Source organism: Lygodium microphyllum, chromosome 6 (assembly GCF_053477565.2).
Source record: "Lygodium microphyllum isolate KBCC chromosome 6, Lygodium_microphyllum_v1.1.10, whole genome shotgun sequence".
Classification (NCBI taxonomy): Eukaryota; Viridiplantae; Streptophyta; class Polypodiopsida; order Schizaeales; family Lygodiaceae; genus Lygodium; species Lygodium microphyllum.
The window spans coordinates 141,688,607-141,716,344 of NC_141140.1; the positions used below are offsets into that span (position 1 = coordinate 141,688,607).

At 41.4% G+C, this 27,738-nt stretch overlaps 1 protein-coding gene across 1 annotated transcript; it reads right to left on the reverse strand.

Moving 5' to 3' along the window:
• Window positions 1-210: 210 nt before the first annotated feature.
• LOC148035216 (adenine phosphoribosyltransferase) lies at window positions 211-27,450 on the reverse strand. Its single transcript, XM_087680175.1, has 3 exons — window positions 27,164-27,450; window positions 1,556-1,848; window positions 211-1,095 (listed from the first exon to the last, which is right to left on the reverse strand). Exons 1-3 carry the CDS (start codon window positions 27,393-27,395, stop codon window positions 922-924), a joined length of 699 nt encoding a protein of 232 aa, XP_087536301.1. The 5' UTR covers window positions 27,396-27,450; the 3' UTR covers window positions 211-921.
• Window positions 27,451-27,738: the final 288 nt, after the last annotated feature.

Consider the following 27,738-nt stretch of genomic DNA (forward strand, 5'->3'; position numbering starts at 1 on the left):
GGCATGACCAAGTGAATAAATTTCTTCTCTGTTGGGGACTGCAAATGTTTGCTACCTGTGGGCTTTTCCAATGCTTAAGTGGATAAATTTGTTGCATGTTTGGACTACTGGCTTTTGCTACTGCTGAGCCTATGCACTAATTACTTGGAGAGCAAGCCAAAATTTTGATTGAAAGCTGCAAATGGTTAAGCACCCATATCAAGTTGCAATATATCCGAGGTTGGGAACATCTTAATTGACAGTGCTACATGAAATTGGAAAACCAACTTAACAAAGTTTTCCATATAAGAACTGCTCTTTCATCAAATGATGATCTCAAGAGAACCCTTCAAGTAAGTCTGCCAGTAAAACATATAATCCATGACAACAGTTTTTAATCAAAGAGCTCTGGAACAGGGTCTTGACATTTAATTGCTTACGAGTATGCTATCCTCCATGGCATTGAGATGTACATTACCTGATCTTGGTTCTTGCAAATCATATCGCAGTTAGAAGTCCCCCAGTTGCACAAGTTGAGAAGAAATGTCACTACACCACGATAATATTCACAACCACAAGTAAACTGCAACTTGATCGCATCGCATTTACAATCTTGTAAATCGTGTTTGACTGGGGTTATCATTGACAAATCTCAACTGTTTGGTTAAGAGCATTGCCACAACCACAAACACACTGCAACTTGATTGCATTTACAGCATTTACAATCTCATAACTTGTGTTTGACTGGGGTTATCATTGGCAAATCTCAACTGTTTGATTAAGAGCCTTTCCTCCAGCAATCTTGTGATTTATGTGATATTTAGCCACACAATAGCAGGATATGACAATTCATTTAGCGCTGCTCCAGCAAGAATCTCCAGATTGTTAGGCCATTAAAGGAACATTCAGGATCAGTTGAGTGGCTTAGACAATTTTGCAGTTTCACAGCTCGGAGTGAATTCCTGCATTAGAAGGGCCATAATACCTCCAGAGTAGATCTTTAACAACTTGCATAAGGCTCTGCAAATCTCCCGCTCCCAACTGCAAAGCGTCCCACAAAATATCTCCTCTAACCACTTCTGTTTGGATTGACAGCACCAAGTTTCGGATAGCTCCCTGCAAGAGCACAATTTCTCTTTGGGAATACTTAAATGCACAAGATTTTAAGGTGAATATACTGTCACGAGGCATCAACAAGGAGTGTAGCAAAGAAATGAGATAATTAAAGATTGATCATTCTAGACCAGTTTTGCACACAAATATTCACCATTCTCCACCAGGTTTGATTAAAAAATGGCACACATGGGGCAGGCCAACCTGATACCTTGACCTATACCATGGAACCATACATCCACTATTCGAATTTAAAAAATTAAGAGAGAGTGATTCTGCTCGTTGAAAATAAAGATGACTCGGTGGAAACACCTTCATTACCAAATCTCTGTCCTGGAACATCAAAGCACACTTAACTGCCAGTCAAGCATGCTACTTATGCTGCACTCACTTTCATACAATAGAATATGGAACAGCAATTTTAAGAGTGGGAGCACCACAAGTCAGCAGAGTTATTACTTACTGGTTGGTCAAACACGTCCAAGATCTTTTGAAGAACTGACTTTGCAATCTGCAGAAGCCGATCGTAATTAGCTGAAATCCATCTAATTCGATCCATATCAGTAGGCAGCTGCATAAGTTCCCCAACAGCAGATTGAAGGTCTCCAACTAGCCTCAAGATTCCCAAAACTTGTGGAGGACTTATATTTCTCCATGAATAATTGATAAGGTAATCCCAGCCAATAGTACCCGCATTCATCCAAAAGGCCCAACCAGTATCTAAAGTAGACTTGATGTGCTTGATACGTTCCGCACCTGTGGATTCAAATTGTGTCACTCATGGAGATCGCATTGACTAAACCTACTATGTTTATGATTGTGATGATCAGTTTACCATTATGAAGCTCTAAACCATAGGATCTATTATATATTATAAGAAACAGCATACAGCCAAATAAACCCTATGAAATCAGACAACACAGCAGACAACAGAGAAAAGCTGAGACAATCCAGGTAAACCCAGAGAGTTGTATCTATTACATATTATAAGAAACAGCATACAGCCAAATAAACCTTATGAAATCAGACAACACAGCAGACAACAGAGAAAAGCTGAGACAATCCAGGTAAACCCAGAGAGTTGTATCTTCTTCAGGCAACTAACTCATTACAGATTTTGACTTGGGCGTGATGTCTCAAATACTTGTGGAGGGAGACTACTGTTGAAGTACAATGACAATTAAGCCAGTGTCAGGATGCACACACAAGTAAGATGACATAGAAAGAAAAGCCATGAATTGACCAGCCTAAGCAATAAAGATTCTTCTATGCAATGACAGGCCCTGCCCTGCACGATTACAATGCATACTGATGAAGAGAGCACGAGGGGTGAAGATTGGAAGGATGGCTCAGTTGAAAATGGGATGCCAGTGTGCCACCATGATGACAAGCTGCCCTAAAACAACCAAACAAAACTAAATTACTTGGTTTATTTTTTCGCCAATAAAGCAATAGGCCCTTGAATTGTCTTTGCAGGACCAAACTCTTTATCACTAGCTGGGCCAGAGAGGAGGAATGATCTCTAGTTCATACCATTTGCATTCACAGGCTAGATGCAAAGAAAGTCTTTTCAGACCACCAGGTACTTAAAAACGTGAAAAGGGCTGACCCAACCACACAATTAGCTAAAAAGCTGGAATCCAAGGAGCATAGTCCTAAGGGACGCAAGCCCAGAATGCAAGGATGTTGTCCCAAAACACAAGACCCATCTCCGATGCATCCTCCAAAAGGGTGTGTTTCCATGCAGTGGTCTATCACAAAGGGACATGTCCCCGGACGGGGAGGGTTGGAGGGGGACATGTGGGACAGGATGCAGGGTACACCATGTGTTATAGGGTTTGTACTGTTTCTTGTAGTCTTCAGTCCACTAGTTTTACTGTTTCTCAACTTGTACTATTTCTTGTAGTCTTCAATCCGAGAATTCATTATTTAGTGTTTAGCATTTAGTCTTTATGTCATATGGCATTTATGGTTTCCTCAGTTTTAACTTTTACTACACTTCTCAGTTTCTACTGTTTCTTGTAGTCTTCAATCCGAATACTCATTATTCAGTGTTTACTCTTGGACTGCAGTCTTTATGTCACACGGCATTTCTCAGTCGCCAGTTGGCATTGACAATTGTTACTTCTATTCTTCAATTTGAGTATTCACTGTTAATTTACGTCTCAACTTTCATGGCTCATGTATTGTTTTAAAATTTTATGGGAGATTTTTACGAGTTTTTGGAGTTAAGGTATTGTATTTGTTTAGTTCCTTTATAGAGTATTTTCCATTATGCATAGCTGAAAAAGAGAGTGAGAGGGTGTCTTAAAAACATACAATTTAGGTCCCCCGTCCCCTTTTTTCCTCAGTCCCCCCCATCCCCATCCCCATCCTTGGTGACAATGCCAATCAGGAATTGCCTAACCCAGCTCAAGGTGTCCTCTTATAGGTGAGTTCTGCTAGTCAGAGATGGAAAAAATCCCCATCTCACTATCATCCCTTTAGACGAGGTGAACTTGTGAAGATAGAAAACCAGAGTGTTGCACATCTAGTTAATGCAATAGGCAAATATCATCATTTCCAGGATGAATCTGTTGGAATGACATCTCCTCCAATTGTCGCTCCATCCATGATCGGTGTCACACCGTGGCATGCCCAAAGCATCGCCATATCCTTTGCAGCCTGCTCAACCTTTCATCTCCGGCTCGCCAAGAGAGTAGTATGCAAGTGCTGTGATGATAGTGGTATAAGTAGGGCCATATTCAGCAACCATCTTCAACATTCCCTTGAAAAATTCCAACCTAATTGATTATTGAACACAATACACATCATGATTCATCAATGATCCCATGTGCTGTGTTGCATGCAAACTTCAAAGATCAAAATCATGATTTATCATTGAAATTTATTCCATTACTGACTACACAACAAACATTTATTATTTTTGAAAGTTTACCTCACAATATGAAAGACAATGTGATCCACAAAGAAGAAGCGAGTGACAGTAACATCAATCTCCTCTTGCCTCAAGGGTACTCTAGCGTTATATGCAAGGTACATCAAAAGTAGGTGCCCTGACCTCCAAGCTCCGGAAATGGAAGGATGAGGTTATAGCTATAGCCAATCTCAAAGAGGGTGTAATTGATGCTGCTCGTGGAATGTGTGTGGCAAGATCAACAACCACATGTTGCCTCAATCGAGCCAAGGCATCCCAATCTGCTGCACGCATGTTGAGCTCTTGCCTCTTCTAAATTGTCAATCTTGTGCAAAAGCGCACCTCCTTTCCTCCTCCCAAGAAATGAACACACATCTTATCAGATCCACTTGTTCGCCCGTAAGGACATATAGCTTGAGCATCCATCGATGTGCTCCTCCAAAAGAAGTCACCTAAAGTAGAGATCTTGTGCCCAAGTCGAAGAAAACAATGCAAAAAATGTGGAAATGCTTTAGAAAATAACTCAAATGCATGCAGACCAGTGTTTAAACAATTGTCCTAATATTAGTTGCTAAGAGTGAACGTTTAATAGCAACCATGTAAGTCTTACCTCTCAATGGCTTTCTTTTAGGACATATTCATGTGTGGTGTGAAGGGGTTTATATGGGTGGCCATTTCTCTCAACACTCTCAACCCTTTCACTAAAGCTCATTCATTGGTCATTCAAAGAGTAATGGAATTTCCCTAGGCTAGATTCTTAGGATTCCTAACCTACTCTTAGAATCCTTAATCAAGCTACTTTACTTAGCAAATGGGATAAGTCGACACCAATTGGCCCTTAAACATAGCAACCCTTGAGGTATTTCTTTAATCTTTATTCTAGAAATTGATCATACAAAGGAGATCCGAGAGATTAGAGGACCAATCCGAGACTTGAAAATCATGTTTAGCTAAAAAAGGAGCATTTCACATATGACCTTATTTAGCTCATTTAAACAGCCCCAAAAACTCAAATGGCTAATGTTAACCATTGCAAGGGAAAGTATTAAAACGGACCAAGATCATACTACATTTTGTGCTAACCAAAATTTTACTCCTCCAGAGCTTCAAGAGGACATGTTGGTTTACTTCAAAGTACCAAAGGACTTTGATTCAATAACTACTAGCAAGTGTTATAAATTATATTCGAAATACTATGGTCCTTTTCAAATGCACAAGGAGAAAACATATCCTATGAGCTTGATTTACCTCCAGATATCTGAGTTCACGCAATGTTCCAAATGAGTCATTTGAAATAACGACTAGGACAAGGTGAGCTGACAGTTTTGATTGAGAAAGTCGAGCTGAAGGATGTTGCTCATTATGTTTCATTCGAACTCGAGTTGGTTCTTGACCATAGGACAAAATGATCCTGTCAGACCATTTATCTTGAGTACACTCCTTGTGTGAACTCATGCTAAGTACACTTTGTGTTGTGTTTGGATGTCCACTCTCTCTACATCTCTTATTTTCATCATCTTCAATTCTTATCCTCTCCAAATGGCACCCCTTGGTGTTCTACTGATGATAAGCTTCATGCACCTGATTACTTAACTTGGACTGCTATCACAAGGACATGAATTTTTCATGCTTTACTTAGCATTTAATTTAGTTACTAGGTGATGTCTAAGCCAGTTAAGTCACAATGACACACCAAGGACCCCAAGATGTCAGCAAATGGGTGTCAAAGGCAAAAGTTATAATAAGTTACACTAGTCAGTTACTAGGTGGTACCTAGTGTCAATTTTGGCCTAGGGCGTTTAACTGGCCAATAAGTGTCGATGGTGACCCAAAACCAAGCATTAATTGATTAATTAATGCCAATTTAGGGATCCATTAAAGCACAGGATCACTTGAGAGTCAAAATGGCCTAGCCAATTTAATTGTGGATGGGCACATGTAATTTTCTAAGTAGGGACAAGTGTTAAATTAATTTTCAAAATTATTAAATCTGAAAATTAATTGATTTGCTGAAATTTTTAATTAGAAAGCTGCCACTTGGCAAAACTTGCCATGCAAGTGAGGAAAAGGCTGTTGGGGGACTGGTTGAGCCTCGTTCCAGTATTGTGGAGGTTGGGAGAGGAAGAAAGAGCGTTGTTGCTGCAACCTCCTAGCCATTGGTGATTAGCCCAACAATTGGAGACTAGCAAAGAGCTGCCGCCAACTAATCAAGAGGCCATTGAGGTAGACAGCAGCCCCTATAGGCTGTCCACAGGCAAGCAACACCAATTTTGGGGCCCACAGGGGCAGGCAACTGCATATGGGGCTCCTATTAATGGTGGGTAGCAATCATTTAGCCATTTCCTGAAGGACAGCAAGAAATTTGAGCACTTTCTTGTGATAGAAATCAGAGATTTCTCTCTCCTCAGCTTTCTTTCTGATCTACAAACATTCCCTCAACTTTTCTCAGCCATTTACAGCAGATTTCAACCATAGAAGGTGGACAGCAGAGCATTTGCTGCTCTAAACCTTAATTTACAGCAGAAGTTGGAGCTTAGTAGCCGCCTCAAGTCCCGTGCCAAAAAATTGAAGGCTTAGTACTTGAAATCAGCAGCTGGAATTCAAGGAGTTGCCAAAGATTTCAAGAAGCCAACCATCCCAATTCAATTTGGGGCTAGATTTGACCAACAAAGGGTCACTTAGAGGCCAATCCCCTATCAAATCAAGGAGCAAATTGATAAAAAGGCTTGCTGGCCATTTTTGACAGCAAGAGACATTAGATAGTGAAGGAGATTGGAGCCAAATCTCAATGTACTTCATCCAATTTTACTAGAAGCTAAAGAAATACTAGAAAGGACGCTAGTTTTGGGCCAACTGGGAATCTACTATCCAAGATTATTTTGTATTTTTGGTTTATGTCAATTTTATGCTTGCTTATAATTAGTGCTTAATCAAGTGATTTACCACTCTATCCAAGAAGGCTAGTTTCAAGTGTCATTATGAAAGCATGGTTTTTGCAAAAGTACCTGTGGTATGTGGCTTCAAGAGCTACTATGCAACCCCTAATATCCTCCAAATGATTTGGAGCCACCACAACTACGAGGAAACATTTCTTACATGGGATTTAGATTATCCTTGTGCTTACTTTGCTCTTCTCAAGTGCATTTCTAAAAAGGTCCTTCCAACAATTACCTCTTGCAAGACAATTTTTGACGCATGGGAGAAGCTACAAATGTTGTGCGAGGATCCATTTACCATGCAAGCTATGACCCTCTGTGGTCAGCTCCAACAAATGAAGTTTGAGCCAAAGGACACCCCCCAATCACTCCATGTTACATAGGTGCAAAATCAGCTCTAGCACATGTGGTCTATGCTTCTAGAGACTCATCCCATGGAAATTGTACTCTATAAGCTCCCTCCAGAGTTTGATGAAGTAGCCAATGCTCTTCGAGCCCAAACATCATCGACACTAGTGAGCTTTACACGGGTCCTTCATGCTACCTGAGCATGAGGCATCCTTTAGGTTACAAGGGACGCTTCCATCTCTATATGGTGACCATGATGGGGCATTTGCATATTCAAAGAGGGGTGATAGGAAGAAAAAGACAACAGCCTAGTATTATCACTATGGGAAAAAGGGCCACTAACACAAGGATTGCAATGAGCTAGTAGCATTGCAAAAGAAGGAGGAGAAGCAACAATAGGATACGAACTCATTTAATGAGTCATCATCCTTCAACTCCAACTCTGATTCAAATCTTTTGGCCAAGGCCAAAGCCAAGCCATGGAAGGGCTTGCCTTCTGCCAAGAATGGGAAGGGCATGGTTGCCCCTCCTACTGAAACCAGCCTTCCTTCTTGGAATGGGTGGTGATAACCTGATTTGAGAGTTAATTACAGCAATAAATAAATGCACATAAAATGAAATACACGCTTTACCATAACATTCTTGGACCGTAGACACCCTGTTGGCCTCAAAATTGGCGCCCCTTGCGGTATTTCTTTAGCTTTCATTCAATTGGAAGGAGTACAACTTGAGATTCTTCAATCTCCTGCTGCTAACCAATTGCTCTTGCTGTCATAAATGACCAGCAAGCCTTTTGGGTCATTTGCCCCTTAATTCACCCAGGACTTCTTCTCCAATTTGACCCTTGGCTAGCCAAATGCTGCCCCAAATCAATTCGGGATGGGCTGGCTCCTAAAATCCCTTGATAATCTTCAATTATCAGCTACTGATTTCAGTCCCTTGAGCCTTCAATCCCTGGCACGGATCCCAAGGTGGCTGCTAAATTCTAATTTTTGCTGTAAATTAGGATTTATTGCAGAAATTACAGATCAGCCCACCAAAAATGGCTGAGATCTCCTCCGAATGGCTAAGAATTGCTGAACATAGGCTGAAGGAGATGAGAGAATGCTGTAGAGAGAGAAAATTCTGAGATTTGTCGCAAAGAACTGATCAAAATCAACTGCTGCCCTGCTGTACCAGCCCCAAACGGATGCACCAACAACAATAGGAGCATCAGAGACTGTGATCTTCAGGAGAAAGTGCATCAGTAGCAATTGCCAGCTTCCCAAGGTCAAGAATATGCAATCTCCATCACCAAAATGGTCTCCAATGGCTGGGAAATAGCCCCAAGAGCTGGCAGCAACAGTCCAACACCTCTTTCCAACAGCTCCAAAATGAAAAAACGAGATTTCCCTCTCCCTTCAGCCCTATTTAGCCTGTCCCCACTTGCATGGAAAAGTTTTGCCAAGTGGGAGCTTTCTTAATCCATTTTCAGCAATTTTCAGCCATTTAATTGATTTTCAGAATTAATTAATTCTGAAAAATAATTCAGCCCTTAATCCATACCCAAAAAATTGACCTTGCCCATCCAAAAATTAATTGGCTAGGCCATTTGCAACCCAAAGTGGTCCCATGCATTAATTGATCGTTGGACAAGCATAATTAATGCCTAATCCCTAGTGTCACCACTGACACTTAATGGCCAATTAATGGTCCTAGGGGCAAATTGACACCAAAATTCACCTAGAATCTAACAAGTATAACTTGTTACAACTTTTGCCTTTGACACCCATCTTTTTCACAGGGTCCTTGGGCCTTCAACTGTGAAAAAGTAGCTTGCACCTCACATGTGCAACACATGTGCATCTTTTAATTGCACGTTTGATTAATCCTTTAATCAAATGTCAATTAAACATAAGCAAAGCATCAAATTTTCACGTCCTCGTGACACCTGCTGCTACTTTCTAGTGCTAATGATACAATCATTCCTCAGGACTCTCCGGTGTCAGAGAGGGAGTGAGAGGAGATGGTGAGGTAGGGCAATCATACCTCATCTATACAAGTGCACAAGATCCAAAGAGAGATTTTCCAACACATCAACAAAAGTCTGCCAAATTTTACAATCCCGGAGCTAGAATTGATATCTAGGTTTATGCTGAACTGTTTCTTGACAAAGAGCAAGATTTGCTCCTAGTCCAAGCTCACATGAGGAGACACTTTGATGGTCTAGCCAATGACAAGGAATCTATAGTCATCTACGCGCTACGGCATTGGCAACAAGATATACATGATACATCAAAGACACTATTGACAGAACAATGAGAGTTGCTCTGATCAACATTGACATCAAGCCTTCTCCAAGACACCTTGGTGGTAGATTGGCCACCTACTCCTTTGGGTATCCATAGTCCATTTTAATCGTCATTGTTCTATATACTATGATGAATCATTATCATTGTATATTGTATTGTACCACATCACCCATGATCTAAGATAGGGTGTTAGTAAATTAGTGTGTGAGCTTGTGTTGATTTTGTGGGCTAGACACATTGTCAAAAGATGAGGTACCAACGAGACAGTAGGGTTAGCGGGGAGGAACATGGAGTGAACTCGGCGAACATGGAGATGAGAAGAGAAGAGAGAAGAAACTCTGATGAATGGAATGATGAAGTTCCGAATCATGGAGTGAAAGTGATACAAGGGACCAAGGAGAGAGAAGAAACTCTGATGAATGGAATGATGAAGTTCCGAATCATGGAGTGAAAGTGATACAAGGGACCAAGGGTGCCGTAGCACAAGGAAGATGATGAAGACAGCCACGAACCACAAACCGCAATGTCCTCCTGAAGGGATGTGAGGATAGTGGAGAGACTGGAGAGAAGAGGTGACGGACTAAATGAATCAGCCGTGGTGAATGAATGAGTGGCCTATAAATAGCATAGTCAGTCTAGGATAGCGTCCCTTTTTGGGGCTGCAAACCCTAAACGCAAAACGCAAAAACGCAAAAAACGCAAACTGCAGGTGAAGGGTGAAGGGTTTCTCAACACCTCCTCTCAGGCCCAAAAAGGGGAACAAGAGAAGTGTGAGGTAGAGATGCAATGCTACATGCTGAAGAATGCTCATGTAATAGGTGTCACTTGGACAATGTCCCTAATGGGGAAATTGTTCGCTTGCCTAAGCGCCCGAGTACAAAGATGATGAAAACATGCAATGCATAGGAGGAATGTCGGACTTTGTGTGGTGCTGAGAACCATAAGGATATGCTCATACTCGATCTCGAGAGGTGGCTCCAAGCTAACCAAGTGACCAAGACAAGAAGAGAAGAGGAGGAAGAAGATGTAGGGGATCCCGAAGATCCAATATTTCCACCTGAAAGGTAACCTGCAGTAAAGAACAGTAGATAGAGTGAATTGGAGAACCCGAAACTTAACCTCGAGAGAAAAGCCACTAGCTCCGTGCATCCATGCTGGAAGGAATACAAAGGCCTCGTTACCAAGTCTCGGCTGAACCTTCGAGGTCCCGATCTAGGTGGTACCTGAAGATCCTAGGTATCAATAGAAGAGATGACTGGTCGAAGACAACCACCCTAAGAAAGTAGAAGATGGGTGAAGAGCTTCATGTGGAGTAGGTTCCCCCTCTGAGGTGGGAGATGGAGAGGCCTCCGCTGAAGTCGAAGAAGTAGATGTCCCCTCTAAGGGTAAAGAAATAACATCCCCCTCTGAAGTAGATAGGGAATCCAAAAACTCATGGATCACAAACTTCGAAATGTCTGATAACGAAGGAAGTGATGCCAGTCGTGCTGAAGAAGGTATCTAGGGTGCCGAAGAGGAAGCCAAAAAGCACCCAAAAGTGGCCTGTCGAACCTGAGTGGAAGAGGGTGGGGAAGGAGGCTCAAGATGAGCAAGAGGTGGGCAACAATGACCGTCTCTCAGTGGAGCAGACTGGATAGCCGAAGAAGAGGAAGGAGTCGAGCAACCACTGTCTCTCGAAGGAGCAGACTAACGAGGAGACGGTATCAAACAATCACTGTCTCTTGATGGAGCGAACTGCAAATCCGTAGGTCATGGAAGCCACTGTATCTGAAAATAAGTGGGAGAAGACTACCGTTGGCATTGCGACGATCTCTAGGAGATTGTAGCCCCAATCAATCCTCCATGTCCTCGAAAGGACTTAGTGCGTATCGGATGCGTCTTATTGCCTTGAGCATAGTACTTTGATAGCCGATGTAGAACGATCTCTGTGGCCCAGAAAGGAGAGGTGGCACAAGGAGAGCCTGGTGGAAGACGCATGTACTCTGGGGGGATGGAAAGCAAGGGTCGAAGTCAGCAAGCATCGGTGGAGCACCCAGTAGTTTGGTCATCTGTTGGTAAAGAAGCCATGGATACTAGTGTGCCTTGCTACCACGAACTGCAATGTCCGCCTCAAGGGGTGTGAGGGCAGTGTGAAGGGTTGGAAGTGAGCTACCAATGGGAGGAGGATGTGACCAGCAGTAAGAGGTTGCAACCAGTAGAAAAACGCAGGTGAGGAGATAGAAAGACTAAAAACGCAGGAAAAATAACTTGCAGGAGAGAGAAAGACGAAAAACGTAGGTAGTAGGTGAAAGAAAGACTAAAAACGCAGGCAAGACAGCCTGCAGGAGAGAAAGACTAAAAACGTAGGCAGGACACCCTGCAAGAGAGAGAAAGACTAAAAACGCAGGCAGCAGGAGAGAGAAAGACTAAAAATGTAGGAAAAAAACAGCAGCAGCAATCAATATGCTGAAATCAACTCCGAACAATGTGTGATAGGCTGAAAACAGGCGCCAGACTGTTCTGGCCAGCTTGGACCGCGATGTCCTCCGCGTCTGGGGTGTGGGCAGCAAGCTGAAATACCTGAAATCTGCAAAAACGAGATTGTTTTCTGAATGGAGAGTGGTCAACAATAGTTGCTCTACTGTAAACAGCTGCAAACTGCAGGTGGAAGGCTGAAAACGGGTGCCAAACTGTAGATGACAGCAAGGGACAGCTGAGACTGCGATGTCCTCCGCGAAAGGGGTGTGGGCAGCAAGCTGAAAACACCTAAAACCTGCAAAAACGAGATTTTGATGCAGTCGAAGAAGAAGAGAAGTGGATGCCGAACCCACCACCGGTCTTTGCCTTCACTGGAGTGGAGGATCTTCGCTGCTAGGTGAGCAGATCCAACTCTAATACCATGTCAAAAGATGATGTACCAACGAGACAGTAGGGTTGGCGAGGAGGAACACGGAGTGAACTCCACAAACATGGAGATGAGAAGAGAAGAGAGAAGAAACTTTGATGAATGGAATGATGAAGTTCCGAATCATGGAGTGAAAGTGATACAAGGGACCAGGGGTGCCGTAGCACAAGGAAGATGAACAACACAGCCACGAACCACGAACCGCAATGTCCTCCTGAAGGGGCGTGAGGGTAGTGGAGAGGCTAGAGAGAAGAGGTGACGGACTGAATGAATCAGCCGTGGTGAATGAATGAGTGGCCTATAAATAGGCATAGTCAGTCTAGGATGGCGCCCCTTTTTGGGGTTGCAAACCCTAAACGCAAAACACAGAAACACAAAAAACGCAAACTGCAGGTGAAGGGTGAAGGGTTTCTCAACACACATTACTTACCATTTATGGTTTATATTGATTTGTGGGCGCCTGATTTAGTGGCCTCTGTTTATGGCCAACTATGCATATTTTGGCTGGCCAACTTTTATTTTTGGTCACCACTTTTTTTGTCAACCTAAACTGATATTTCGCCTGTATGTCGGCCACGAGCTCCCTCCTCCTCAGACACATCGACGCATACTCTATTATTTGCAAGTCTTGTTGGAGAGAGAAAGCCAATGTCAGTGCTCTCTCAACTATTGACTCATTGTTATATTTAACTATCTTGTGTCTTGGTATTTGAATTCCATTTCCCAAGCATTCTTCTAAGTTCTCTTTGCATACTCTTCTCTATCTTTGCATCTCTCATTTCTCTCTTGTTTTGGGCAGTTTATTACAAGTTTATACACTTCTATCGTTGCACTTGCCACCCACTTCTAATAGCTAGTAGCATTGGTCACAGTGATCATGAAGTGACTTAGTAGGAATGCACTAAGGGTACTTTAGGGGGATTAGGGAATTCGTTTCCTATTTATAGGACCCAAGGCTCTATTGTGCACATCATTGTGCAATTACTACTCTTGAACTCTTGGCCCATCGATGAACACGTCTGTACACTAGGATAGTGTGGGCTGGTGGTATGGAATCCTAGTTCTTAGGACGTGGTCGTGACTCAATTTGCTGCTAGCTCCCACGCTTGGGGGTGAACCCATGCGGCTCTAAGGGTGGGAGATGAGTCTAATGTCCATTACCTATACATTCGCGGATATTCACTATAGCTTGTCTCGTATCTCGTGTGAAGGTTGAATCCTAGGTGGACATTTCAAGTAACTTTTTCTCTTGGTAGTTAAAAGATTTTGGTCACTATTCTATTAGCTACATTTGTACTTTTATAACCTCATCCAGTTGCATCCTAATAATCATGATTTTCAAAGGGCACTTTGGGCAAGTGAATAATACCCCTATGAGGGCACTATCCAAGTGGCACTGTTGTAGAGCATTTTCTTTGAATGTGACACTTTGCATTACCCTTTGCATTGGGTTTTTGTGAATGAGTACTTTGGATGAGGGAAAAACCTATATTTGCGTGCATGAAACTCCCCTTGCATCTATGCATCCCATCCCTTTTCCTTCATCACAAAGCCATGAACTTTGGATCCACCACATCATATGGCAGCCCCTATGGCAATACATCCTATGGCAACATATGGCAAATGCCTCTATATTTTTCCTTCATCATCAATACCCTGGCAAGTGGTTGGGATTGCAGATTTCCACCTCTCCATTAGCCAATGTCCTATTCCACTATTGTCCACACCCCTCATTGGTGGATATCTCAATTTGTGGTGCCATCTAACCTCTCCTACAGCCAGGTGACCAGATTAGCCATCTATTCCAACCTGCATTTACTATACACGGCCTATCCATTGTGCATCTAGGGCATCTAGCAACTGGCGTCATCCAAAAAGGCTGCATTTTCAGTCTACCATGGCCGTACAACAGTTGACATCATCCTCAGATCAATGAACTACATCTGTCCTGCCTGAGTTTGCTGCTGGCCAGCTTCCTGATCATCTTTTGGAGCAATCAACCTACTATAAGCTGCTGTGTTTTGCAGCCTGGTCGGTGTTTTCAAGCAAATGCCTGGTGTTTCATCACCTATGCAGGCCACCTTGCTGCCACTGCCATTCCTTAGCCTATTCCAAAAAATTCCATACTTTGATCTGCATTTACAGCAGCTGATCACACACGGAGCCTGCCTGCTGCAATTTGGGACCCCTTCAAAGTAAGAGACTCTCTCCAGTTTATCTCTACCCCGATCCACTCTAAGACACGAAGGTTCAACCCCATTGCATTCACTTAGCATAGTCTCTTTTCAGCACTCATACTTTTGAGTTCAATTGTTCATCATTGTGTTTTGTCGTACTCTTTGTGTTTTATCTTCTTTGCTCAAGTATTTCTTTAAATTGCCCACTTCCCAAACTAACACAAAATGGCCCGTGGCATCTCCACTAGCTACATAAGTAGCAAACCTGCTCATGCAAAATGTTGGGTGTAAAGTCCCTTCGTCTTTGTGTAAAGTTATACACGTGTGAACACACCCTTATTTGTACCCTAACATATACATACATTTTATTCTTTGTGTACCGTAACAATCTAGTACACTCATCTTGGGATTCTCTCACTCACACTCAACACTGCTGCTCTCACACTCCCATTGAGCACTCATCCCTTCAAACTGGTATCAGAGCTCCAGCTAAACTGTGCGTGCTTCCCGAAGTCTATGCGTGTCAAATTCAACTTGTTCGCACAAAGAAACGTTAGCTTCACACACGTGTGTGTGCTGGACAAACAAGTGACAGGTCAGAAACCCTAAATCTGTGCAAGCAACAATTCTCAGGTTGCAGGCGACAATTCCAAGGTTGCAAGCAATTGTTCCCAGGTCAGCGTGGACCAGGCGATTGCTCACGGCAGGTGGTGGCAATCAGTCTTGACCAGTGGGACCCAGGCGACATTTCGCAACAGCCCCCAGCAATCAATTGACAGCTTGTTTGACGTCCGACAATTAGCGGGACCCATTCAGCAGCTCGCCACAACGCCCAGCAGTCAATTGACAACTCATTTGACTTTTTGTGTGACTTGGCACACTTACACAATTCCAACTTCACGCGTGGAAGCACGGTTAAGATTTTTCAGAAATTTCATGGCTGAAATTTGGGGCTTTTCCCAAATTTGATGTTGCTCATCCATAGCAATGACATTTGACCTGGAAATTGCAAACGTAATGCACATTGGCTCTGAAAAATTTGGGTCCTTTCATGTATCAATGAAATTTTGCTCAGTTGAACTGAATTTATTGACATCGGTGCACATTTGGACCTGAGAAATTGGGGCTTAAGTGAAATTTTGCTAAATTTGCTTGTTTTATGCTCTCGGGAACACGTATTAATGCAAGTGAGGCAGATTGGTCAGTGAAATTTTGGGCCTTTTGCTGAAATTTATGAATTTTGGCAAAATTGATGTGTGTAATGCATTTTGGGGACATTGCTGAAGTAATCTTGCTGATGTAAGCAGGGAAATTTGAGTCTTTTATTTCCCATTTGTGAGATTTTGGAGAAATTGCAAAGAATTCTTGGGGTTTTTTTTTGTGTATCAGAAGTTGATTTCAGCAAATATGTATGCAGTATACATGTCAAGCAGCTCCTATTGAGTTGATGTATTGCTGAATATTCATGCGCGGCAGTCTTAGAGATCATTTGCAGATCTGGGATTGTTGCAGATGTATTTTTGGTGACATTGCTGAAGTGGGAGTCACCTGGCAATGATGTATGCATGTAATGTATGCTGAAATTTCAGTTATATTGCTGAAAGTCATTTCATCTACTGCACTTGTATTTGGACACTGTCTGTAACACTAAATCTTGCTCTTATTTCCTGAAATTTTGGGCTGAAATTAACTGAATATTCAGCCTGTTGTTTGCTGTCATAAATTACAACATTGGTACTTGGCACTTTGGTGACAAATGGCCACTAATGCTTCTAGCAGCAGTGACACTAAATCCCTCCTTGAAATCAAAAGGTTTGATGGCACTGGCTTTTATCTATGGAAAGACAGGATGCAAGGCATTTTGTTTCTCAATGACTGTGATAATGCTCTCTTGGAAACTAAGCCTGCACCTATGGCAGATGAGGATTGGGCTAGACTCAACAAGGAGGCCATTGCATACATTAAAATGGTTGTATCTGATAATGTACTTACAGACATTAAGCGTCTTGATACAACTTATGTTGTATCGAAAAAGTTAATGGATACTTATGAAAATACGACTCCAATAAATCAAGTGCATCTCGTGCACAAGCTTGTGAACATGGAGTTCGATGAGTCTAAGCTAGCATCTGAGCATTTAAGTGCTTTCACAACGATTTTGAGTCAGTTTTCAGGACTTTGGTTTGCAGCCCTTCAATGATAAGCTGAAAGCTATTTTCTTGCTAATGACTTTACCTGATAGCTGGGAGGCTTTGATTGTTTCACTTAGCAACAACACTCCTTTAACCTTTGATGTTAGAGGCTCTATCCTCAATGAGGAGATCAAAAGAAAGTCCAATGGAGAAAGCAGTGGCAAAAGTAGAAGTAAAGGCAAGGGCAAACAGCAGGATGTTACTTGCTATCAGTGTGGACGTAAAGGGCATAAAAGGCCTAAGCACCGATATTATAAGAAAGAGTAGGAAAAAAAGAAACAGCAAGGAAAGAAAAAGAAGGATGACAAGAAAGATGATGATAGCTCTCCCTCAAAAGAAGTTGCAAAGGCAAATGTTGCATCTAGTGTGGTCATTGAAGAGATCTCTAACACTAGAGAGATACTTGTTGCAACCTCGTGCAATGGAGACACTATGGCAACAACAGGTGACATGCACATCACCAAAAAGGAGGTAAATGATGCCTTACTTTCAGCCCATGATGGGCTGTCCCAATCTTAGATAGTGGATAGCAGTGCCTCTTTTCGTGTTACTCCCTCCTTGGAGTCATTTTCTGAATACACTACAAGTTGCCTAGGCAAGGTTTACTTGGGCAACAACTATGCATATGAAATAGAGGGTGTAGGTACCATTCACTTGGTCCTTGAAAATGGCCAAGAGCTGATTCTACAAGATGTCACATATGTACCTGGCATAAAGAAAAGTCTACTCTCACTTGGGAAACTTGATGCAAGAGGCTATGTTACTACCTTTGGTGGTGGATTTTGGAAGGTCCACAAGGGCTCTGTGCTAATTGTAAAGGCAACAAAAAGGAGACTTTGTACTATTTGCATTGTAAAGCATTACCTGGTAAGTTCTTGGCTGTCGCTGAAGTTCATTCACAAATGGAACTTTGGCACAACAGACTTGACCATACAAGCCAAAAGGGCCTTCAAATTCTCTCCTCTTTAGGGAGTTTTGATGTAAAAGGCTTTGGTCTCGATTTTTGTAATGATAGCATATATGGAAAACATCTGAAGTATCCTTATTACTCTGGTGTTGTTAAAAGTCCAATGCTTCTCCTCTATAGGGAGATTTGATGTAAAAGGCTCTGGTCTCGATTGTTGTAATGATTCTCTCCTCTTTAGGAAAATTTGATATAAAAGGCTATAGTCTCGATTTTTGTAATAATTGCATATATGAAAAGTATGTGAAGTATCCTTATTACTTTGGTGTTGTAAAGAAGTCCGATGCTCTTGATTTAGTACACTATGCATGTTATTTCATATGGGGGTGCACATTACTTTGTCGCTTTTATTGATGATTTCAGTAGAAAGTCATGGGTGTATGTGTTAAAGAGCAAAAAGGAAGTGATGGATACCTTTAAAAGGTTTCATGCTTTTGTTACCACACACAGAGGACTTAAGTTAAAAGCTATAAGAATGGATAATAGAGGTGAGTATGTTTCTAATGAGTTCAAAAAGTTTTATGAGATGCATGGCATAAGAAGGGAGTTGACAGCTCCTTACAATCCTGCATCAAATGGCGTGGCTAAAAAATGAGTTCAAAAAGTTTTGTGAGATGCATGGCATTAGAAGGGAGTTGACAGCTCCTTACAAACCTGCATCAAATGGCGTGGCTAAAAGATATAATCGTACACTTTGATAGAAAGTCAAATGCATGGTGTCCACAGCTAATCTCCTGCAGCAATTCTAGGGAGAAGCTCTTAAAACTACAGTTCATGTATACAATAGCTCTCCAAATCATGCATTGGAAAATGGCATTCCTGAAGAGCTTTGTTTTGACAAACTTGCATATGACCATTTACATGTCTTTGGTTGTGATGCCTTTATGCATGTACCTATAGAACAAAGAACCAAACTAGACATGAAATCCATTAAAGGCATCTTCATGGGATATGGAGATGAGGGAGAGATGGGTTATAAAGTTTGGCTTCCTCAAGGCAAGAAGATTGTATGCAGCCGAGACGAAGTATTTAATGAGACAAAGTTGTTGAAACATGCCATACAAGGTGACCTTGACAAAAAAAAAATGTCAATTTTTAGCATAAACAGCCAGCCATTCAATAGCCATTAGCCAAAGATTCTGTTCCTTTTGATACTAGAAATGAGCAACAATCCATTGTGTGAGAAGTGGTGCAGCAATGGAAGCATATACAAATGCTGAAATAAATTGTTAAACATAATACAAAAGAACAAACGAACAAAAGAACAAAAGCACACTACAAAGGAAGGGAACTCGGTGATGTGCTCGAGAAATGGAATCCATATACCAAACACGAGAATGACGCATACAACAGTGAGTCACTAGCTGTGTAGGCACCGGCACTAGCTCCTCTCTCCAACAGGAAGACCACCTAAAGAATGATGATGACTGAACGAGAGGAGGAGCCACTGAATAAATAGGCCCAAAATATGCCAAATATGGCAATTGGTCGGCAAGCATTCAATGCTGGTCAGCCAGAAATAAATGCCTAAATAATCACTAATATGACCACTATAAAATGCCTAAATTACCTGGTAATATCAAGCATAGCCAAACTCACACATGAGCTAACTAGACTGCTAACACCCTCTCTCAGATCATGGGTGATCTGATATAATACACTGAGAATCATATCCTGAGGTCAATGTCGATCGTATCAACGCCTGAAAATAGAGAAAGTCATAACAAATCTCCGTATCTGTCGGCAATGTCTCGTAGTAGCATACAAGACTATCCAATCAAAAATGCCTCTAAACATATGTGACCATGGATTCCCCGCCTTTGGCCAAGACCGCCTAAGTGTCCCCTCATGTGAGCTCAAGACTAGGAGCCAATCCCGCTCACTCTCAAAGAAACAGCTCATCACATAAACCTAGACGTCAATCCCAGCTCAAGGATTTAAACTTACCAGAGTTCAATCGATGTGTCAAGAGCGTCCCTCTTTGGAACCTGTGCACCTATATGCCTATATAGATGAGGCACAGCTGCCCCATCTCATCACCCTCTCTAGCACCGAAGAGTTGTGATGGATGAATGCATCACCTGGACTAGAAGCAGCTGAGAAAGGGGTAATCAAGCCCTTCCTGTGGTCTGCAGCAAAAGCGGATTCTTTCAGCACTGCAGACTTCTCATTGGCCGAAGGATCGAAGTCGAAGTCTTAGGAAAAGAATGACACATCGGAGGAGGCCGCATCCCACTTCTTCTTCTTTTTCCATGAGGCTACTAACTCCTTGTAGTCCTTCCGCAAGTGACCCTTCTTACCACAATGATAACACTGGGCCTTCGACTTCTTCGTCTTGTCGCCCCTCTCTAAAGCTGTAAAGGCCTCACTCAAACCGCCATAATGAGATGAGAGCCTGCCCTACAAACGCAAAGATGTCCCATGCTCAAGCAACATCAAGGACATACATGTGAAGCTCACAAGTGTAGAGGATATCTGAAACCAGTCTTCCTCCTCGGATAGGGTGATAAATAACTGATTAAACACTATTTACAACAATTAACAAATTCATAAAACTAAAATGCACACTTTACCATATAATCTTGGACATTGGACACCCTATTGGCCCCAAAATTGGCACCCCTTTTGGTATTTATTTAACTTAATTGAAGAAGAAGTTTATGTACAATGGGATTCTCCCAATCCCTTTCGGTATTCCAACTTCCCTTGCTGTCTAAAATGACCGGCAAGTCTTCAATCTGATTTGCCCCTTGATTCGGACAGTCAATTGGCCTTCAACCACTTTAATGGAAATGGAAAATACCCCAAATTCATTGATTTGCTGGTCCCTCCAGTTGAATTTGACTAAAAATAGCTTAAGCCCTATTGAATCCAAGCCTTGAAGCTTTCAATTTCTAGCACGCTTCCCGAGGTTTCTGCTAAACCCTAATTTCGGCTGCAAATTAGGGTTTACAGCAGAGAAATCTGAAATTTCTCAATCTCTGGTAATCTCAATGCTGTAATCTTTGAAGCAAGGCTACAAAAAGGCTGGGAGATGAGAGAGAATGCTGAGGAGAGAGAAAATTCAGACTTTCTTTGTGAAGAACTGAAGAAAACCTATCATTTACTACTGCTGCACTGTTTCAACAGCTTGTAGATGCAAAGAACTAAAGAAAATCGGTCATTTACTGTTGTTGCCTTGTCTTAACAGCCTGTAGATGTTGTACCTTAATGTTTATTGGTCTTCTCCTGCTCTTGGTTGCTTCAGAAGATCCTCCAATGGCAGTAAATCAGACCAGTAATATCTCCTCCCTCTCTCTTGAAGGCTAGATACATTAAAATGCCTATCTCCAATCTCTAAAGACGTTTTTCAGTCTTGCATGGGCATTTTAGACAAATGGCAACCTTTCCAAATGGTATTTTAGCATTATCCATAATTAAATATTACTTTTTAATATTTAATTTGACTGGCCAATAATTAAATTGGCCAAGCAAATTCCATATCTGAGTGTCTCTGTGCCATCTTTGACCGTCAGATTGATGTTAAGCACCATTAAACGCCACTTCTCTAATGTCACCAACTGACACTTATGGCCAAATGAATGACCTAGACCAATTGCTGGCACCGAATACCACCAAGTACCTATGCGACATAGCTTATAGCAACTTTTTCCTTTGATATCCTGTGATTTCCTCGAGTCCTGCGCTCGTAAATTTACTCTAATCCCAATTACACCTCACATGTACAACATTTACTTAACCATGTGATTAAAATTTAATCCATATCTTAAGTGAGGTTTCAAAAATATATATCCTCATGACAATGTCTGCGCCCTCAAAGCATTCGCCACTCCATCAAGCTCCGAGGGAAGCTTGTAGAGTACTGTACCCACGAGATGTGTCTCTAGAAGGACAGACTGCATTTGTCGAAGTTGGTCATGTACCTATGTAATACAGAGCAAAAATGATTGAATGGTATCCTTGGACTCAAACTTTATCTGTTGAAGCTATCCATAAAGGGTCATAGCACGCATGGGGAAAGGTGCCTCATACAACATCTGAAGCTTCGACCATATCTTTGGGGATGTCCTACAAGAGGTAACTACAAGGAGAACTTTAGAAATATATCGAAGCAATGCAAAATACGCATGGACATCATCCGAATCCCATGTAAGCACAGCTTCCTCATGGTTGTCTTCATCAAAATCTTCGAGAAGAGGAAAAGGAAGTTAAGGCTAGGAAATAGCTCCACATACAATGTATAAAAGCCGCTTCTGCACAAACCAAGCTCTCATCACAGCACTCCATGTAAGATAGTCAAGTCCGTGTAGCTTATCATCAATAGAAGTGCAGCGAGGAGCCATCTAGAAAGAAGAAGAGAAGATAGAAGATAGAGGGTATAGAGAGAGGGAATAAAGCCAAACCAATAGCAAAGACTTCACAAAATGAGAGTTCACATGCAGTATAACCAAAAATCTGATCAAAAATGAAGATCAATTGCTGCAACATAAAGAAAAACTAGTCAAAATTTGCCAAAAACAGCAAAAACGGCTTGTACAAGCAATCACCCAACCACGGTTAGGGGCAAAAAACCAAAAAATGCAGGCTGGTGGAGCATTTAATGTAGCAACCTAATGATTGTAGGCTGAAATCCAGGCACAAGCTAGAAACGCGGTTTGCTAGTCTAAAAAACACAAGCCTGATCAACAGGGGGAAGGAAGACATGTAATCAACAAAAAAAACACAGCAAGAACCTAGATCATGCAATCTAATACCATGTCAAAAGTAGTGTAGTAATGGAAGCATAGAGAAGTGCTGAAATAAACTATTGAACACAATACAAAAGAACAAAAGAACAAAAGCACACTACAAAGGAAGAAAACTCCAAGATACGCTTGAGAAATGGAATCCATATACCAAACACGAGAATAACGCATACAACAGTGAGTCACTAGTTGTATGGGCACTGGCACTGGAAGACCACCTGAAAAATGACGATGACAATGAGAGGAGGAGAAGCAACTTAATAAATAGGCCCAAAATAAGCCAAACATGGCAGCTGGTCGGCCAACGTTTAATGCCTAAATTATCACTAATATGGCCCTATAAAATGCCTAAATTACCCAATAATATCAAGCATAGCTAAGACTCATACATGAGCTGACTAGACTGCTAACACATTGTGCTACAACCAAAAGATAATGAATGGCAAATAGATGCACAGGATGGAATAAAACAACAAGAGGAACATGCTGAAAACAAATTACAGCAGCAAGAAAATACTGAGAATCAGCAACTTCGTAATGATGTGCACGTACCTGAGGATATAGACCCATTGCCTAACAATACAAACCATTGGATAAGAAGGTCTACACATGTCAAAAGGCAGCCACAAAGGTTTCAACCATATTTGGATTGCATTTTCTTGACTGATGAGGGTGAGCCTTTGACATTTAGAGAGGCACAGTCATGTGAAAACAAGAGAAAGTGAAAGCTTGCTATGCAAAAAAAGATGAAGTCTCTATATGAAAATAACACTTGGAAGCTTGTACCTTTGCCCAAGGATAGGAAAGTTGTCCCCAATAAATGGGTTTACAAAGTGAAATGTATTTGATGGGAAGCCCAAGTACAAGGCACGGTTGGTTGCTAAGGGCTATACACAAAAGGAAGATATAGACTTCCAAGAGGTTTTTTCACCAGTGGTGAAGATGACTACGCTCCGTGTTTAGTTTGCTCTCACCGCATCCTTGGATTTAGAGTTGGATCAAATAGATGTGAAGACTGCTTTTCTTCATGGTGATTTAGACAATGAGATATACATGAAACAACCAGAAGGCTTTGCCATCCCAAGGAAACAGCATTTTTTTTGTAAGTTGAAATGCAGCTTATATGGTCTGAAACAAGCCCCTAGACAATGGTACAAAAAGTTTGATACCTTCATGCTCAACCATGAATTTAAACATAATCATGCACATCATTGCTTATACACTAAAAAGGCTAATGATGGAAGTCTTATTATGCTAGTCTTATATGTGGATGACATGTTGATTACAAGAAAGCATAAGAGCAATTTAAATGCTCTTAAAAGGCAGCTAAGTTCAGCCTTCTCTATGAAAGATTTAGGGGTAGTTGGACATGCACATTAAAAGAGATAGAGGGCAGCACTTGTTATTTCTCTTGCAAGACAAATACATTAGTAAAGTACTTGACAAGTTTAATATGGTTGATGCTAATCTTCTTGATGTGCCTTTACTGCCACATACAAAGCTTAGCAAAGCTAATTGCCTAAAGGATGATGCAGTTACTAGTGCTATGAAGGGCATACCTTATGCATCAGCTTGTGGATCTTTGATATATGCTATGGTTGCAACTTGCCCTAACATTGCTCATGTAGTGGGAGTTGTTAGCACATTCATGTCTAGCCCTGGCAAAGCGACATTGAGAAACAATGAAATGTATTTTTAAATATTTAAAAGGTACACAAGAAAAGTGTATATGCTATGGAAAGGGTACACTAGAGTTGCAAGGATTCTATGATTCGGACATGGCAGGAGATCTTGACACTAGGAAATCTACCAGTGGGTATGTCTTTACTTTGGTTGGTGAGGCTATCTCTTGGCGTTCAAGGTTGCAAAAAATTATGGCATTGAGCACTATAGAGGCTGAATATATTTCAGCCACAGAAGCTTTTCAGAAAGCTATTTGGCTTGGTTGTCTAGCCAAGAACTTTGGTCTTTCTTCACCTGCTCCAGTGCTCGGTTGTGATAGCCAGAGTGCCATATGTCTGGCTAAGAATGTTACATTCCATGCATATACCAAAAACATAGATGTTCGGTACCACTTTATACAACAAGTCTTGGAAGATGGTCTTGTCACACTAACTAAGATCAAAACCCAAGATAACCCTGTAAATATTCTCACTAAGAGTCATGCAAAGATTAGTGGGAGTTGGTTAGCTTAAAGGTACCACTTCAGGGCTTTAAGTGGGAGGTTGTTGGGTGTAAAGTCCCTTCGTCTCCATGTAAAGTTATATGGGTCTGAACACACCCTTATTTGTACCCTAACATATAGATACATTTTATTCTTTGTGTACCATAATAATCTCATACACTCATCTTGGGATTCTCTCACTCTCACACTCAACACTGCTACTCCACTTCTGACACACTCCAATTGCACACTCATCCCTTCAAAAAACTCAGCCTCTACAAATGAATTTCCCACCAATATTGATGTAGGAATTTGAAAAACACTTGCCCCTACCCAAGTATTAGCCTACTGCCCAACCTCAATTTTCAATCCCTACAGCCTATGAGCCTTAAAGTTCTAAAACTTTCACAGACCTTAGCCCAAGACATTAAATATTTTAAATCTCTTACCCCCATGACACAAAATGTTGTTCCCAAGGGTATATTTAATGTAATTAACCAATATATGTCGCCATGCATCCATTGACACCTGTCCACAATGACTCTTGTTGATGGCTCCCATTGCCCAAGCTAGGGTTTGCCAATCACCATGACTCAAATTTCAACATCTTTTCACATGTGCACCACACATGTACAAGACTTAATTGTCCCGATGAAATAATTGAAATTTTCAACACCTCGTGATAGACCTCCCCCTTGAAACCTTGCAATCGCCCTTGATTGTACTACAATGAAATAAATGCATCAATTACTACCAGAAATACATGCAGCATCATAGTCAAACAAAATCTATAGCTATTGCTTAACCATGCCCATACCCTCTACATGCCGAAGTTTCCAACCAACAAAACCAAGTCACAATTGACACGCCTGACTCATAACTATCATCAAAACCAAAGGTTGTGCATCAACATGTAAAAAGTCTAAACATGTTTTAGCCATACCAAGGCAAAATAATGCACAATTTGAGCATAAACAATGCCTCAAACCAAAGATGTATCACATGTCTCTCATACAAAATGTGCATCTCATGTATCCCATGCAATACATCACCTACACATTCAAGGTGACTCATGCAAATATATAGTTGCAAAGCTCATGTGCAAGACCATCACTACAGGAGTCAATGTGAGCTTTATTGAAAATGCATCGAGATAAACCTACAACATCTAAGGAGTATGTGCCAAGCCATCCTTCTCCATTCATTTTGCATCCACAAGTGAGTAATTCTAAAACTCAATCAAGTAGCACATAAAAACTCGCTCTCTTTAGGTTTAATTCACACTTCAAAAGGAGAGAGGAGAAATTATCGCAGAGTAGAGTCCAAATACCATAAAGGAAAATTATTCCAATCCAAAGCACAACTTGATATCACAAACAATCTGAAAACTATTTAAGAGGCTCCCATTCTTCTTCTAAATCATCAACTTGAGCCAATTCCAACCTACTTTCTCCATCAAATTTCTTCTACAAAGCAACGAGTAGATTGTATACAATTTCAAATCTTTGATTAACTCAATGTGTAAATTGAAGGAGTGCAACTCACTATCTGCAAGACCTAGAAATGTCGCTTCAACAAAGGGTCATACAAGTAAATATCTCTGTAACAAGAGTTAAATGTCCCTTTGTTAATTACCATAGCCATGAGGGTCTAGGGATGTATGCTCTCAGGATGAGGATATATTGACTATCCTAGATCCTATTAGAGGATATAGCACATATCCCTTAGGGTGATCAGAAGGGCCATTTACCAACTAATCAATGGCCTCTACATGGCAGGCTTGTTGATCATTGGTGCTTACATGATGTGCTAAATGTATTCATGGTCTTTTCAACAAAAAAAAGAGAGAGAGAACGGTGTGACAAATTTCATGTCACTTCCTTGCTTCTGTTTGCTTGCTTCTCTTTTGCAGCTTCAAGATAGCTCGTTGAGCATACCACAACTACATAGAACCATAGGACAATTTTGTAGCCATTTTGCAAACGCAATGTCTTGTGTGAGAAGTAACTTTTTGAGTTGAAATACTTACTATTCAATTACATTTGGAAAACACGATGTCTTGGGTGAGAAGTAACCTTTGGACTCAAAATAGTACTGGCATAATTCAATTTGATTGCACAAGTCAGATCTTGGTAAAGGGGATATGAGTCGCTGAAACCCTTACTTGACCATTATTGGATAATTAAGCTTACACACATGATATCTTGAAATCCTCATTAAAAACTTATCTCCTATGAACAGGAAAGAGCCTACCGCCTGGCACTTTGTAACCTGACTCAGTTCTAGGACAACTCTTTGAGGCATAGCATGCCTCTGGGAACCTTTGCTTTATGCAGTATTTCTTGATACGTATGTTAAGCAGGCTATGGTTATCGATCATAGCCATCATTGCCACTTATGCAGTGCCATCTACTGGCCACAAGATCCTCGTCATCTTGCAACAAGAGACAAACCTTGAATATCGTCTTTGGAGAGGCGATGGTTGGATATTCGCTGGAGTAGAGAAACGAGAAGGGAGCGAGCCACTGGCCAGCGGCCGAAAGGGGATGCAGACCATCTGCTGCTGCTGCTGCTGCGTCGAGAGGATGATGGAGTGGCGGCCTCGAGAACGGCACTCCAGGACGACAGAAGAATCACAAATGCGACGCACAGGCCTGTGATCACAGACGAGCCCGGTCTCGCCATAGACTATCGCCACATTGGCATACGTGCAATACCCACACCAAAGCCTTCTGTCATTGCCCCCTTTTTTTTTAAATAAAAATAAAAAATAAACGGGAACTTAGAAAAAGAGCTTGGGGCAAGTTAGTAATGAACTAGTAATTGGTTTCTTACTCAATGTAATTAGTGTTGTTTGTAAAGATTTCCAATTTTGTTTGGCACTACTAAATGTAATGAAAAAGGTTGGTGGCCTTATCAAATCATGGCATATAAGTTTTTTGGTAAGTGTTCATGATAATCTTATGATGTATGCAAATGTTTTAAGTCAGGGCAGCCTATATTAGAGTGTGAAATTTTATCCAAGTCT